Source organism: Cardiocondyla obscurior, linkage group LG04, assembly GCF_019399895.1.
Source record: "Cardiocondyla obscurior isolate alpha-2009 linkage group LG04, Cobs3.1, whole genome shotgun sequence".
NCBI lineage: Eukaryota > Metazoa > Arthropoda > Insecta > Hymenoptera > Formicidae > Cardiocondyla > Cardiocondyla obscurior.
Genome location: NC_091867.1, coordinates 8249168 through 8265505, shown reverse-complemented (window position 1 = coordinate 8265505; position 16338 = coordinate 8249168). Strand labels below are relative to the sequence as shown.

The 16338-nt window shown below is 40.5% G+C and overlaps 1 protein-coding gene across 3 annotated transcripts in view; it reads right to left on the bottom strand.

Annotated features, from left to right (window-relative positions):
• Positions 1–16338, bottom strand: part of LOC139101990 (tyrosine-protein phosphatase non-receptor type 13) — a 67183-nt gene that overhangs the window by 13682 nt on the left and 37163 nt on the right. For all 3 annotated transcript variants that reach the window (XM_070655553.1, XM_070655550.1, XM_070655552.1), the window contains 2 exons: positions 8204–8376; positions 4903–5067 (listed from right to left, as the gene is read on the bottom strand). In XM_070655553.1, the coding sequence (XP_070511654.1) occupies positions 4903–5067; positions 8204–8376 (338 nt within the window). The remainder of the gene's footprint in view (positions 1–4902; positions 5068–8203; positions 8377–16338) is intronic.

Genomic DNA, 16338 nt, shown 5'->3' with positions numbered 1-16338 from the left:
TAAATTATTTTGATCAGACAGCAAACAGACAAGGAGACACGAGTGATGCACACTTCTCTCACGTGTAAATATTAGGGTGAACAGATAGCGCGATAGAGGATGCGGTTGCACGTTGCAACACCACGAAGATGCGGGATGTATTCCCACGCGAGAGCACGCGCATCGATGCTTAGGAAATTTTTCAATTCGAGTCTTGAAACTGTGTGTAAGCTTGAGTAAAGAAGAAAAATCAATTTATCCGCTTCGAAAATCTGAGAAACCTCCTCCGTGTGAAACAGATCGTGTGTCGCTTAATGCGTCGAATGCAGAAATCAGTCGAAACAAGTATGCGCAAAGTATGCGTCTAGATTTTATAGCAATTTCAATAAGCAACAGCGTTACCGACTCGGTAATACCGAGTTGAAATAAGGGCTAAAGTGAAACTTGCTGCAAGCGCAATGAAGCCATCGATAAATCTGCGTGAGTCAGATCGTGAGTTTAAATCTAGCTCGCGAGAGATTACTTTATGCAGGCGCGGGACGTCATTAAGCGACATTACAAGAAATAAATTCACAAACCGGTTCGCCGGTACGATTCCGGGGATCTTCTGGGGGGTTTAGCGCGCCTCGAACGGGCACGATGAGAGCGGGGACGCGAAATTGCATACGACGGTGGCATCCTCGCATATATACGTACCTACGATAATTTCGCCAAGCTCGATGATTAACGGCCGGTAATCTCAAAAACGCGGCGGGCGGTTATCGCGCGTAAAGAACGACGTCGGCGGTGTAATAAGTCGCCTAGCTCTCGGGGCCGCGATAATTTTGCAGCTGCAGCTCTGATAGCCACCCCCCCAAAATTGATGAAATTGGCCGGCGGGGAAGCGGAAGGACGAGAGCACACGGTATGCGGCGTAATGCGGAACCGCAGTTTCTAGGAGGAATCCACGGCGGCCAATAAATTATCCGTCCGAGTACCTACTTTGCCTCGCCGTATCTATCCGCGCGGATAAAGCCTGTAGCCGAACGGGCTGCTGGGGTTAGGACGAGTGCCCTACTGAGTTCGCGGCCGGTAGATGCCAATCGTTGCACGAGCTCGACTAACCCGCGAGGCGCCATTTGCCGTTATTTGTTACGGGATAATAGTCTACACGTTTATTACCCCGCCCGCGCATTGTTTATTCCTTAAATCGCGGTGTAATATCAACCGCAGATCTGAGCAAAATCTTCATACATTAAATTTTTCAACTGCTTAATAAATATTTGTTTGACTTTGATCTTTTAATTAATTTCTTAATTGACTAATTTTCGATTGTCGCTAATTCTAAAAATTAACCCGAGAAATTATACATATCGACGAAGAGCTATATTTTTTTAATCCTCGTGCGCACATTTTCGCATTTATCATCGCAGAGAACACAATGATGCGTTAATAGGTACTAGCACTTCTCTGCGAGGATCTTAGCTTAGCAGGATCTATAGAATTCCGGCAACAACTATTGTCCTCTTAAGCTAATAGTTCATCTACTGCACGAAAGTTTTGAAACTAGATAATCGGCGGCGCGCTGGGTAGCACGATAAACGCATCTGCGAGATCATATTATGTCTGCAATGATTACTAAGAACTTTCAGATTTGCCATGGACGTTTATCTGATTTTATATTATATATAATAATATATACATGTATATGCGTTAATTAACTAATTCTACCTTCGAGGTAATGTATAATGCTAATTTTAATAATACTAACGACATGCACATAGTTGTTGCAAAGTTTGCATAGTCAAAATAACTATAAAATAATTTTTTTTATGGTTATTTCAACTATATTTTTCTCTGGGTATGAGGCTAGGTACGGACGGTTGAATCTGAGTATCGTTATTCACTTCGGATATATTCTTGCCAATGGCAAACAAGGTATCCTTTGACGAATTTTCAGTTGCTAGGGTAACGGTAGCAAGTTTCTGTTGCATAGGAAGATGTTGCGGCGGGTTAATTCTACGTGGAACAACGCGCTTTTGAGCTCCCATCGCTTTTACGGATGGATTAGCTCTTCTTCTTACTATAACATTTAGATCTTTTCTATTCACATCCCCTGTATCAATTCGCACAGAAAGCAAATAATAAACGCGAACTCAATTTGCAACGGTAGCCCGGTTAAAAGTGCAGAGAGTTTAATTCAGTTCGAAACTTCGCTAAAATGAAATATTAATTTCAGTCTCCCTTTGCCAAGATATTTAATGTACACAATTAAAAAGTTGTGTAAATCCCATTTAATGAAATTCCATCCCGCCCATTTCGCCTTTCGTGCAAGAGAAAACTCTTAATTCGCAAAAGAATTTGTCGTAATAAAAAAAAAAAAAAAAAAAAAAAAAATATCGAGGGAAACGTCTACGTCTTATTATCGTTTTTATACATATTCATCTACACGGATTTATGTATGTACATGGAATGTCTGTACGAATTGAAAATCAATCAAATGCATATGCGCTCCGGCGACCACCAACCGCATATAATAGCTGGGCGAGTTGTGGTATAACACGCTCGAAGAATGACGTGAAAAATAATAAAAATGTTACATGTGATAGAAAATACTTTGCATTGTTACAAAAAAAAAAAAAAATTGTGTCATTTAACATACAGGGTGTTTGGTTAGGTATCATTAAACTCTTAGGGATAAATAGAACTCCAGTAGGACAAGTAAGAAAGTTTCGTATCATTTTGTAAAATTGCAATCACCCTCCGCAAAGGTTTGTAGGAAAAAAAAATCCTGGGTTCTCGCGGGCGTGGCCAATGTTCGCCTGTAATAATGTGCAGGTCGTAGTTCAAGCTCCGTAGTTCTTCCCTTTTCCGGGAGATCCGTTTCCACGGACTCCTCTTGTCCGCCTCTTGAATGCGGGAGAGTGTCGGGGGCTGACTCTTTCTGACGGGGAATTTTTCGTTGTTGTTTTGCGCAGTTAATTAAATTTCACGACGTAGCGTTCGATCAGATTAGCTAAATATTGTTTCTGACTCCGTTCTACGAGTATTATTTAAACCTACGTGTATTCATCGTTATAACGTGACATCTCACGTCGCCGTTTCTTGTCACGTAAATCATCGGTGTCCGCCTGCACCTCGAATGCCGTCTCGACGTACAAATGCAACACGCGCAACGTACTCACTCTGCTCGTGATAGGTGATTCAATTAAAGCGCGCTTTCATGCAAGCCGACGGCGGACACTCCAGGCCCGCACGGTGTCGCGTGGGTATGATTTAGTCTATGTGGTCTATCGGTTAATTCCACATGAACATTATCGAAGTTAAACGTTAATCATGCCCAGATAACGATGAAACTGTCGCGGGAAAGAAAATCCACAACGTCAATTAACGAGCCCGAGTTTCTCATCTCATTCAGTGTCTAAGTTATCAACTCACTGGAGATAATGAATGAAAGGTAAATAAATGAAAGGTAAATAAAATCGCAGCGATGTAAATTTCGAATAAAAATATAGATTTGTTAGGCGGTCGCTTTTTTTTCCCCTTTTCCAGGAAGCTAGGAGACTCGTATTTTAGCATAAAATGGAAAATTATAAAACGCGGGAGTATGATGGCCCACATAAAATACTTGGTTTTTGCAATTATGGTCTATTCTGCATCGCGGCAGGTCGCTTGTTCGTGTGAATTTTAGACGTGGTGACTGGGCGGACACGTACACATGTTTGCTGTAACATCTAGTCTACGTCACATGCTAAGAATCGAGTTACTGTGACACGTTGCGTCTTGAAATTTCCTCGTCACGGTAGTGTCACGTGTTATTAGCGACAAATTGCTTTATTATTCTCACCGTGGAGACGACCCGGCCTTTCTTACTACGCGCTATGCATTTCACGTGCATTTGTGCGCCCAATTTCCGTCTGACGCAGCTGCTTGCACAGATACGTTCGCAATGTCGAGTCACTCGTAACTCGTGATAAGAAAATTAATGTAGCTGTGTGCTGCTTTACGCGAGCTCGAGATTACAATTGATTCGCGGATCGTCGGGAACCAAATCGCATAGATATTCGTTTAACACGGCGGATTGAAAAAAAAACCGAACTGCTTGACGATTTTTCCCTTTTTTACATTACCTCGCATACACGCTCGCATTACATAGCAAGTTTTTCGGCAAAGCTTATCAAAGCGGAGTCGATAACTGATCCGCTTCTTAGTGATATCGGCAAACGCCGCCGATCTATTTAACCGCGCCGCTCTTATCACATATTCATATACACATGCATATACATACATTCCCTTTCTTCGTTTCTTCTTTCTTGTTCTCTCTTTCTCTTTTTTACATATTCATATATTAAAATTTTAAATCGTAATGCAAACAAAAAAAAAACAGAAAAGTAATATGTTCATTATTGAATGTTGTCTGCATCGTTTTGATGCATTTATCTGACTCCGGAGTCCAGACATATCGAACCACCAGCGGCACTGTGTAACGCGAGAATCGAAAACAGTTTTGAGAAAGATACGTGAAAATGACGCGTTGTTACGGCGCGCAGGGTGAAGTATTGAACGCTGAAGAGTCACTCGAAGCGATACTCGCTGATTTATTTCGAACCGTCGATAGTGCGCACACAACGAACTTCGGAATTTCGAGTGTGTCTGGTCGTACCTACGGTAAAAATCGGTAGTCTCGGCCTTTTATTAGCAGACCGTATACATCGTCCGGTGCAGTCGTTATTTGTATGCAGAAACGTTCGCGCTGACGTTGAACCTTCGACGAATACGAATAAAACGTACTCATTACACATTTTTCTACGTATGTATGTTACGTTAATAATTTTCGCGGATATTTACGGAAATTGGCAAAGATTGACGCGAGCTCGACGTGGATAAGAGACTTTTAGGGTGGGTATTTGGATAGAAGAATTTCATTAAAACTTAAGAACTTACGTCGAGCAAATTCATCAAGGAGGCACGTCTGCGAGGATCAGGCTCTGTCATAGCGGCCAACACTGATTGCAAAGCGGAAGAGGGCGAAACGGAAACGGTCCCCGTTAACGCCGTTGCTCTGGGAGTTGTGTCCAATAATGCTCTGCCTAAAGAATACATCCACATCTGGAATTCAAATTGCGACTAATTAGATTTCTTTAAGTACATTAAACTTGAAATATATATTTAAATATAAATTAATAGCAGAGATACGCCAGATATATAAAACTATATAAAAAGTAATAGCATTAAATAAATCGTATCATTATTTTACGTAGGATTTTTACATTTAAAATAAAATGTTCAGCAACATCAAGCGCGTACAAAATATTAAATAAAATAAATATGTAACGTGCATCACGTTACTCCGCACGAAGATTTATAAATAAAGAGATTATTTTAAACGGTAAATGTAGAGATGTATTTATATTTTTATTATGCATGTCAGGAACAACTCTTGTATTAGATAAAAGTGTGTCGAGATGCGCACGGATTTCGAAACGCCGAAATTCCTATATCAAAAATCGACGCGCAATAATCGGACTTTTTTCTTATTTCCGCGAAGGAATACATATGTACGCGTACGCTTCTAAACACATCTAGAAGGATCATGTAGATTTCAGGAAATATTAGTTATCGACATTTTTATTTACTGAAAAAAAAAAAAAAAAAAAAAAAAGAAAAACAATATTGTCCAATGCTTCCGTCGGCGATACTAGAACACGTCGATCACGTTTCTTCATCCGCTCGGTACTTCAAACATAAGCATCGAAGTTATTTGATACTTTCGTCGTTTGAAAAGAATAAATATTCTCCCTGAATAATTTTACGAGCGATTTTTCCGTCGGTTTTCTAATTTTTGTTTCTGCATTTGCATTTTAGCTCACGATTATTTGCCGATATTTATTTTTAACGTTCGGGAAAATCTTTTTGTTCCATTGATCTCCTCATTTATTTGCGCGGAAGAGTAGCAGCGGTGTTGCACGTACAACTATAAGCGCTCGTGCTCTCACCGTGTCAGAGAGATCATTCTAACAACTCGCTTGTGCGCCGCCGTGTCACGCTGTGAAAAATGTAAGAGCGACAACCGCCGGAAAGGCAAGTGCTTTTTCGCGCTAGCTTTATCCTGCTCAGGTAATCGTCGTTATGTACCGCGGTGCTGCAACCATCACCAGCAAAAGTTTCGTGTTCTCCGGAAAGATCGTGACGTGCTTGTCAAGACACGTGGGGGACTCTGTTTATCAATGATGGATTTAGGATATTTCAAATCAAAAGCGTGACTCCACGAAAAAGAAAAAGAAAAATTTGGAGACTAGATAATTCTTATGACAAATTTTTATTCAGATATTTTTGAAAACGTTTCCTATCTACGGCGCTTAAAATAAAACTGTTCTCTCTTTATTGCAGAGGTCTTTTATTATTGTCTTCGCATTTGGAGATAACAGGTTATTAACGAAATAATAATTATTTCTAATTTAAAAGTGCAGCGATATTTATCGTACTTTTTTTTTACCGCGTGCAACGAAGCTTTCCATTTTTCTTTCTTCTAGAATCCTATTACTGCGAATTGGAATTTATTTTTCGATACGCTTTAGAGTATCGTTAATGGAGATGCACTAGTACTTTATTTGATTGAAACTGAATATTACATCTTGTTGGTTCGCGATACCAGCATGAATGAAAAAAATAAAATATTAGATCCTGATGAATTTTATTAAAAGAACTTTTTCGTTTTGCATTAAATTAGTAAGATAATTTTTAGGTAATTAACATTGGCCTTTATCAGAATTTTGCGTAAAGAGGAAATACCTACATTACTTATTCAAATACACAGCTTTCTTATTTTAATTTTAAATTATCTATTTATAAAATATTAAAATATGAAACGGGAAAGTCAACGATCTCGTTAACATCAAATTACTGAAGTTATCCAAGTTTTTCACGACTTTCCACGGGCATTTCTCTTCTTGCTTTTATTCACTTCTATCGTACAAGCATTATAGTCACCATCGTAAACGGCCGGGAGTTTTACTTTAACAGTTACGAACGTTCTTCGCGCAAACATAAACTACATGCAAATTCGTCTTTTCGTATGCTTATGGAGCGATACGGATGCAGCGGAGTATATCAAGATTGCGCGATAACTTATCTCTTCATTGACTACGGGGGCGAGATAAAAAAAAAAAGAGAGGAATTCGGGATAGGTGATATAAAGGAGTGATATGCCAAAGTTTATTTATTTATTCATCGTACGCGCCGTTTATTCTCCCTTTAATCTGCACAAGATAAATACTGGTTCGTGTTGAAACAACGTGCAGCCGTCAACGGAAAGGGTGACGCTAAAAGAGGAGCGAAAAGGTTGTGGGAGGAAAGGGATGGTAGAAAGAGCGAGAAAATATGACGGGCGTGCTTGGGGGAAGAAAGAAAAGAGAGAAAAAAAAGTGAGAGGAGGCGTAGGAACGGCGCTTGGATTTTGCTAAAAGTACACAAAAACCAGCTTCAGTCTCTGTTGCATCTCTTTTCGTTCTTCGAGTTCTTCGAACGTTCAGCTTCGCGCGGCGGCGGCGGCGGCGGCCGCCCTGTTAAAAATTCATCCGGCGCTGAAACGCGGAAGTCGAGCAAATAAAAAGTCGTCGAGCCGTCAAAGGACGACTATAGCGGCTTAATCCTCTTCGCGTTGAAAGGATTTTAATAGGACGCGTTAATAATTCCTCGCGCGCGATGCTCTTTTAATTATACCATCGGCCCTCTCGCCCTTTCGTAAATACTCGCCCATCATTTGTGCACGCGTACGCGTAATAATTCAACAATCGGAGAAATGGAGATGTTCCCCGATAAATCCGTTTTGTCACGTTCTTTCTTGATCCTCGTATCTATTTCACGACGTGCAATTATTCGTCTCTGTTTTCGAATGTTTACCTTTGTCAATATAATATAGTATTATTGCGATTGCGCGCATCGAGAGCCTGTTCAAACGTTTCGTGAGAACCAGGTGATGGTACAGCGTCACGGGCAGACCGATCGGTGACCGAGGTAAAGCGAATTAAGGAAAACAGAACAGCAGGACGAAGGAAATTTAAACAAGATATACGTATCCGCTCGGAGCATCGGTAATTCGTGATCTTACGCCGAGCTGTGCAATATAAGAAACGTTCGAAGCGTTCGCTCTAAAAGTCTTCGGCGTCGGGCAATTTCAACGTAAGGGGCAATTCGTTATTGAATTAACGGCGCGTCATTAAGTGCTAGGCTGAATGTGACGTACTTTTTCCGAATCCGTGTCCGAATATACGCGGCCGGGTCGATACTCCGGCGGCAGGTACGCCCGAGCAGTTTCCGGCGGTGCGAGCTGCAGCAAAACTCTGCCACGTGGTGTCAGTTCCAGCGTGTGCGGAGTGACCACTGGTCCTGCTCTCGAACCACCCACCACGCCACCATCTGAAACAAATATTAATGGAAAATGTAAGCCCCGTCTTCAGAATAGCAAACTTATCTCTGCTTCGCGTTCGAAAAAATATAAATTGCCTCATATATACGAAACATGAAATTGCACGGTATATCTATTCTCATTCACAATGCGCTTTTAAAAACATAAAAAATTAATTATGCATGGAGAGCGTTTCCATATAATACTGCGTAAAATAAAATGAGATCTGTCAGGTATCCCTGCGAGACGACAGATTTTCCACACAAAAATTCTCTTTCTGTATTTATTCATTTACTACATCAAGTACACATTATTGCGAAAACTGCCTTTTTTTTATTTTATTTTTTTAGAGCCGTCGGTCACGACTGATCAGAGTAGCGGTTTGTTTTTCAAAGCTGCAATCAGTTATATGCGCAGCAAACCACTTACGGAAAGGGATTAGGGTTATAATTAATTTTTTGATTGGTAATAGCTTGTGGAGCGTCTAGCCGCCTTAAAGATAGAAAGCTGGTCGCAGGTGTGCACGAGGGGGACCCTTTTCACTCGACAAAAGGATTTTCTGAAAATTGAGTTACTTACCGCGATCGTACGTCCTCACCAATTCAGATCATTTATTCTCGTTTTTAACTCATTTCTCTCTTTCCCTTTTTTTTAACGTCTGCTGTCTTCTTTAATCTACTTTTCTAAAATCTTATTCTTAAAAATTGTGTCAAACGTTTGAAACATAATTGAAAGGAAGTCGCATCGAGGTTGGAAAGAGAAAAAAAAAAAGAGAAAAAAGATTGAGGAAACCGCGAATGAATTCGACCTCTTCTCCCTCTGCAAATCATATTTTCTTCAAACTCGTAATCGTGTTTTCATCGACTTGCGATCGCCCGATCGGTCTCGACGTTCCGATTGCTTCAATATTGGCCTAGGTTGCTATTCGTCGGCATCTCCTCGGTGCGAAATGATGGAAGTCGGGTGTCGCGCCCCCGCAATTTCTGTGTTAAATGGAATTACGCCGAATAGAAGTTAAAAGGACTCTCAAGTTTTGCTCCGCGGGTTATTTTGCAGGTACATCAACGTTTTCTGTTCTGTTGTCTTAATAAAGCCACGTTTTCCACGTGGTCGTCACTTTTGTTTAACTGCGAAAGCAAACCCGGTTTGAAATGTTAGACCATCCATTATACTGCCGCCCGTTATAAATCCCGTATAATTCACCATTGGGGGTGCTAATTCTGCGCGCGTCACGAACATTAACAGCCTAATGGTGGGCTAAAGCGCCTTGACACGGAGAATATTCTCCCGAGTATTCCGTGGCAATTTGGGTAAGCGCTCCGGCCGACAAATTCTTCCTCTTCCGCCGTGTGCTCCGCAAGTACCCTCACGGAAATTATAGCGCACTGTCATAATCGACACGTTAAGCGTTTAAGACCGCGGCACGCTCGATTAACTTGAATTAATATGCATGTAAACTCCTAATCCTCACATTCTATTTTAGCCTCACGAACGTGAATCTGTACACATATGTGCGCGCGAAGCGTTTTAAACTGACGCGAGAATTACTACGTGACGATGCATGCTCTCTTATCGTTACTTGCATCGTTACATTTTTTTTCCCATCTTTTCATTATTTTTATTTTTTTTTTATTTATATATCTTCATTCGCCGATACGAGATGCGATTTCTAATTCTACCAGTAGTCAATCTCCGCGAACGATTGGACAGTTTTCCGTGTAAATTAGAAAGCAGAGACGCGTCGGACGGGACGACGCTTCCAGCAATAAACTATTTCCGTTCTCCGAAGATTTAAGCTCTAAGGAAATTAGGTGGATCTGAACGGATCGACGTGTTCTCCGATAAATCTCGACTAATCCCGAGATAGAGAGGGAGAGAGAGAGAGATCTGCGCGGAGTCACATCGGCCGATCGTTAACGGAACACTTCCATGTCACTTCAAATCCGCACATGCTCGGGGACGTATTTAAAATTGAATTACGCGAAAAAACCATTACGCACGTTACATGCTTTTCGGGCAAAATCGAACGCAAACGGAATATAATTGGCGCCGCTACGTTGTCACGAGTTTAGTTTGGCTGTTTTTGAAAACGCCAATTTGCATAATTAACACGTTAATTACCGATGTCATTTGCATTTCGTCGCCGGAAAAGAAATATGCTGGATATAAACTGTACAGCGGGGGTTAGGTATCGAACGCTCGGCGTCATTTATCACCGTCCGTTTTTGTCGCCGTCAATGTTATTTCCCTCTATGTCGCGCCGGTAGTCAATCTCTGTAAACGATCGGACTCCGCCGTGCGGCGCAATCCGGTCGTCGACGAAGGTGCGATTTCCTGTTCTATGAATGCGAGAGTCCTCGGAAACTAATGTCACGGCGATCCTACTCGTTCTAGATATGCAACATGTGCAGCAACGCACAAACTCGCCACTCGCAGGACGACTCTATTCCGCGAAAGTGAAATAAAACTCTCTTGCGATGCAAAAATATTTATTGCTCGTGAAGTTAAACATAAAAGTATAAAAGAATCTTGTGAGAAAAGAGAATCGCGTAGAAGAGCGTCTTTCACTCATTTTGAAATATATATTATATAATTTTTTTTTTTAATTATTTATTAAATTAATATGTAATTATAGAATTTCGATGAATTAATATACGTTCGGTAAAATAATAAACGTTATTAAAGTATATTAACAAGCAACAGTAAACGCGTTATAATTCCACGTTTCTCCTTATTTAGCGAAGCATGTTGAAGGTATAAGTAAATCCCTTCAAGTGCAATTAGCGCATAACATTAATTACTGTCGCAAATCATTGTAACTTCTTACTGATATGAAGTAAATTTTCGTTAGTGCATACAAATGCGAACGTATTCACGAGGTTTTCATACATGATTGATGATCCGTGCGTATACTTCAAACATTAGGTTGCTCTTTCTACATCCCTCGCACATCTCTCGCGTTTATCCACGCCGTGAGAGGTCAAAGCAGATCCCGCGTTACATCGTATTGTGCTTGTCTTCCATCGATCTTCGCTCAGGCAATAATCCGTTACGGCTCTTTACTGAATTAAATTAAATAAACAAAATTAAATCTTTAGCTTCGAGTTTAGTTTGAAAACAAAGCTATAGTTAATAAGATTTAATTAAATAATTCATTAAGGGGAATTAATTTTTGGCATATTTTTTTTTTTTTCTATGATTAAAATAATTTTTTTTTTAATCTCCCGCGGATTGCAGTAAAGCTCGAAAGAAGGTGACAATTCCATCGTTGAATCAATTAGATATTCGATCGTGATCCGGAAAGTAGGTTCTCCAATTGACGATATTTATTATTTTGAGCTCCCAATCGACATCCCGCATTAGAGAACGTTTGAAGATTGTTTTAGAGATTCGCGAAGCATCGCAATGTTCGCCTATCTCCTAACCACGTTGGCGGATTCCAGGAGCGGTGTCTCGTTCACGTGGGCGTGTAACGTAGGCGTGCGTACGTGTGCTAGCAACATCCCTTTCCCCAAAGAGGGATAAGGACGTATCCTAATATATACGTACGGATATACGTGTACACGTGTACGTGCGTGTTTCGACATTGATGAATAGTCTCCTAGAACCCTCGGTTTCTGTCCGTCCTATAAACACTGACCGTTCGAAATCTACCCTCCACAACCCTTCCGGCATGCGTTTAGAGTCGAGTCTTCTGTATTTGTTGAGTAATACGGTCGGTGACCGTTTTGGCGGGGAAAAATCGTGCCGCGAAATGGGGAAATGCGCCCCGTGAACGAGGGAAATTTTTCAGGCCGTGAAAACGAACAGCCGACGAAAGTGGCGAATAAAATATCGTCAAGTACGTATAATTAAACTTTTCTTTTTTTTTTTACGGTATCTGTAAAGTAATATTGCACGCAATTTGTTTTCAGAACAGTTTATTAATAGCACTTAAAAAAATATTTAATTTTAGAGGGATCAATTTTCTACAAAGAAACATCTCGACGGGCAGAGGAAAGTTTCTAGCATCTAGCTTTATAGATTTCCGACAAAAGTAGAAATGTAAAAACCAGAGAAATCGTCGACTCGATTCACTTTTCCGGTCCGCGATTTACGATACGAGTTTCCCGTGGATCATAGCCAGCGCGTTATTGGCGCATTTTAAAAAGAAGCCTGATACTGACGCGTCTCTTTCCACTTGAGAATACGGAAGAGAAATATGCTCTACCTGGTCCTTACTTGCAGCGTGGCTTGTCGCAAGGGTTAGATATTAGCATAATCAAAAATTTGTGGCGCTTTAAGGTTAAAATTTCGAGTATGAAAATTGCGTTTTCAATTTAGACATTATTTTTGTGAAACGGCATAACAAGAATTTATAATTTATTTATTACGTATGAATAAAATAAAGAATTACAATATTGCTTTAAACCAAACGCGCGAGCCAATATATTTTTCACGACTGCTGTTGGAATATGTCTCTAAATCCTATCTTAAAAAATAGGTAACGCGTAAATTAGCTGTTAATTGTTACCGCCTAAAAACGACGCTGATTAGTTCTCTCTCGCTTGGCTTGCTTCAAGCCAAGCGAGAGTCAACGTCAGCTGTTAAGTCAGTAATTTTGAGGTTTGACTTAATTTTAATATTTAATTAATATGTCCAGGCAAAGACGGTCTTCACGATTTTCGAGGTCGAGTACGACCTGGTGAAAGTATCGTCTTTGTCTGGACATACTAATTATATATTACAATTAAATCGAACGAGAGTAACGAATAGATAAGCGCGGGTGGGGACCGGGGGGTGGGAGGACGAGGAGGGGGAGCGAGCGCGAGCCTACGTGCCGCGAGCTAGGTATATTCCCTCACTACTCCCACTCTCGCTTTGTCCTTCTCCAGCGGTCGCGCGAAGCACATGTACGTACTACGCTCTCACAGCAACCGCGTGCACGTGCCTAACGTGATAAGTATTTGCGTTTAACGAAAATCCTCCCGGTACGATAACTATCTTCTCCTCATTCTCCGTGTGAGGAGCACTTGTGGCCACGTCTTTTTTCTTTAATGTAAGCTATGTACATCCTTACTTATGCGTTCATCTCTTTGAGGTGATCTTTCCATTTTAGAAGTATTGTATAGACTCGCGTAATTTTAATTAATTGTCTGGGCTTTTTGTTTGCAGATAACCAGGGCGAGGACGAAGTTCGAATAGCCTGAAAGGAAGCTGGTCACTCCGACGGGAGGTCTGGTGTTCATAGAGGAGGAGGAGGCCTCGGAAAGGCATCCGTGCATCAATGCAGCAACCCCAGAGGTAAGAAATATTTTATTTTTCTTTCATTCTTTTTTAAAGACTAAATACTTGTAGCATCTCTACAATTAAATTTTATATTTCTTTTTGTTACAGATCGACGCAGCTGCATCCGCCGTCGTTAACAAAAGTGTCGTTACCGCCGAAATTAATAATTATACGAACCGCAGTCGGTTCGTCGGTCGTTCCGCGTGTGCCGCTAGTTTTCGGGCGTTGTTTTTACGATTATTTTATTACGGGAGTGCGTTCGCGAATGTCTAGTGCGCGGAAGGATGACTCGTCACGTCCCATCTGAGAGGAAGAGCAGAGCCGGGGGCATCATGCATCAGCGGAGCAACTTTTAGGTGAGCATACATTTTTTAAAATAAAATCTTTATTAAAAAAATTTTTTTTATCTTTTTTTTATTAATTCTATTAATTTACTAGCACGTCTACATTAATATTTTCCTTTGTATGTTACAGCCACCGGCAGAATTCTTCAACTCCGCTGTCATGCAGATTGGTAAGTCAGTAACTTGTTTTCTTTTTCAGGATTTTCTTTTTTCAGGTGTGCCGATAAATAACGCGCGATAGTGTTCAGTAAATTTCGCGATAATAAAATCACGGTCGGGGTGTTCGCGTGTGACTTGTGCGCGGAAGGATGACTCGACACGTCCCATCTGAGAGGAGGAGCAGGCCCGGGGGGCATCATACATCGGCGGAGCAACTTATAGGTAAATATAAATTCTTTCTTTTTTAGAAAAAAACAAAAAAGGGTTTACCTTTACATTAATTTAATTACTAACATGTGTACATTAATTTGTTTTATTATGTTACAGTCACCGGCAGAACTCTCCAACTCCGCTGAAGCTCATGCAGATTGGTAAGTCGTACGACTTTTTTTCTATAGTTTGCAATTGAGGTTTCTTAAAAAATAACGCGCGCATGGTTTCTTCGAGTGTTATTAAAATTCAGGTCAACCGCGGGATATCGAGAAATCACCGTGTAAAACGTACGCGTCGCGCGCGAGACTCATCATGCAAGGATAACGCGGCGGTAATACTGAAGCGTCGGTTTTCACATGGGTGGAATTTCATTTTATAAGAGAGAATGTGAAAATGACTGGAATTCCACGACCTTACGCTATTCGCATAACTTTTCGTTGCAGTAGGCGCCACGATTTACACGAAGATGCACGTCTCATTGCAACAAACGCATTGATTGCGGCCTACATACGCGCGTTTAAAGGCGAGGCCGACAAATAACGTTATTTTTTATTTTTATTTCTTTTTTATTTTCTGTAAAAATTTGTCCCCTTTAATGCCCGATTGTTAGGCGAGAAGAGTGCAAAACCGTTACACGCAAACCCGTTCAACTTTCGCCCTTTGTAACGGATTTGAAAGTTCTGTTACGAATGTTTTTCACTTGTAGTTGCTTGTTGCATTGGTTGGCGAAACAAAGTTTCGTAGGACTTAACTCTGGTTGCATTAGCTATGCCGCTAGTCCTACACTGAAACAAATGCACATTGATTTGAGAGTATCTGTACCTTTAATGGCAATCCTCTGTTCCGCGGACGAGATAGGCGAAGTCTTGAATCGAGAGAAAAAAAAAAGAAACGGTAGGAGGCACGACGTCGTGATTTATCGAATGCATTTTGCAGAAGTTCGACTTTTTTGAACAATAATTTTTTGTTTAAGAAAAAATTTAATGAATTCTTTTTCTATATTAATTTTTTCCCTACTAAATTTATTAAGATATGCGGACGCTTGTTTGTGACGCGAACGCTGGTAGGCAAAGTTAGTAGGTACTCCGGTATTTTTCTCTGTAGCAGGTTTTATTCTGTCGTTCCATCATTAAGAATCGTCCCCGTCGCGCAATCATTTTCGTGGTATTTCCGCTTTCAACTCGCCGACAACAAGAGCTAATTAATATCGCTCTTTATTCGCTTGTAGTACATTTTGTAAAAGAAACTTGAAATATCGGCGACAACTCCTTTGGCCTACGTCAAAGAAAGTATACATATACAAAAGCTTTAATAATGTCGACAACATACAATAGCCTTCGGCGAGAAGTCCTCATCCGCCGACGCGTGAACAGGGTTACCGATGAATCCGTACGTTCACCGTGTCTTTGAAATATCAACGTTAATAAAGAACTTGGCGAAAAGCAGCGGTGTCGCTGCTCTAAATGTTTTCAACCGTCTATCAAAAGCGCGCGCTTAAATTTCACTCTTCTCCAAATTGCTTCTCCACTTTCCTAAGCCGTCGTGATGACTCGCAGCGAATTGAAATTTCAGCCAAAATTCCAGCTAATCATTTTTTTTTCTTTATTTTTAATTAAAATTTTTAATAACCTTTTTATTGCGAAACATGAAAAAGTGTAAATACGGACAGTAAAAAAGAGAAATTGACTGTGAAATATGTTTTACTATACATTTTAGCAAACATTGGCTGGAATAAATGTACCAAGTTATGAGATCAAACAGCTACGATGTAAAAGAGCCAAGTGGGTAGCATAAAAAATATAAATTTATAATAATCGCGACATATAATATTGATTCTCGTATTGATTCATGAGTATTTGCGACAGTCGCATAAAATTGTTAATTTATGTTAGTATCTATTATGTCTGGTAAAACGTAAAAATGCAATCAATTCGAACGAAATTGATGTTTTTTTTTCCCCCTCGAGTTCTATATTTGTACAAAGCGTGG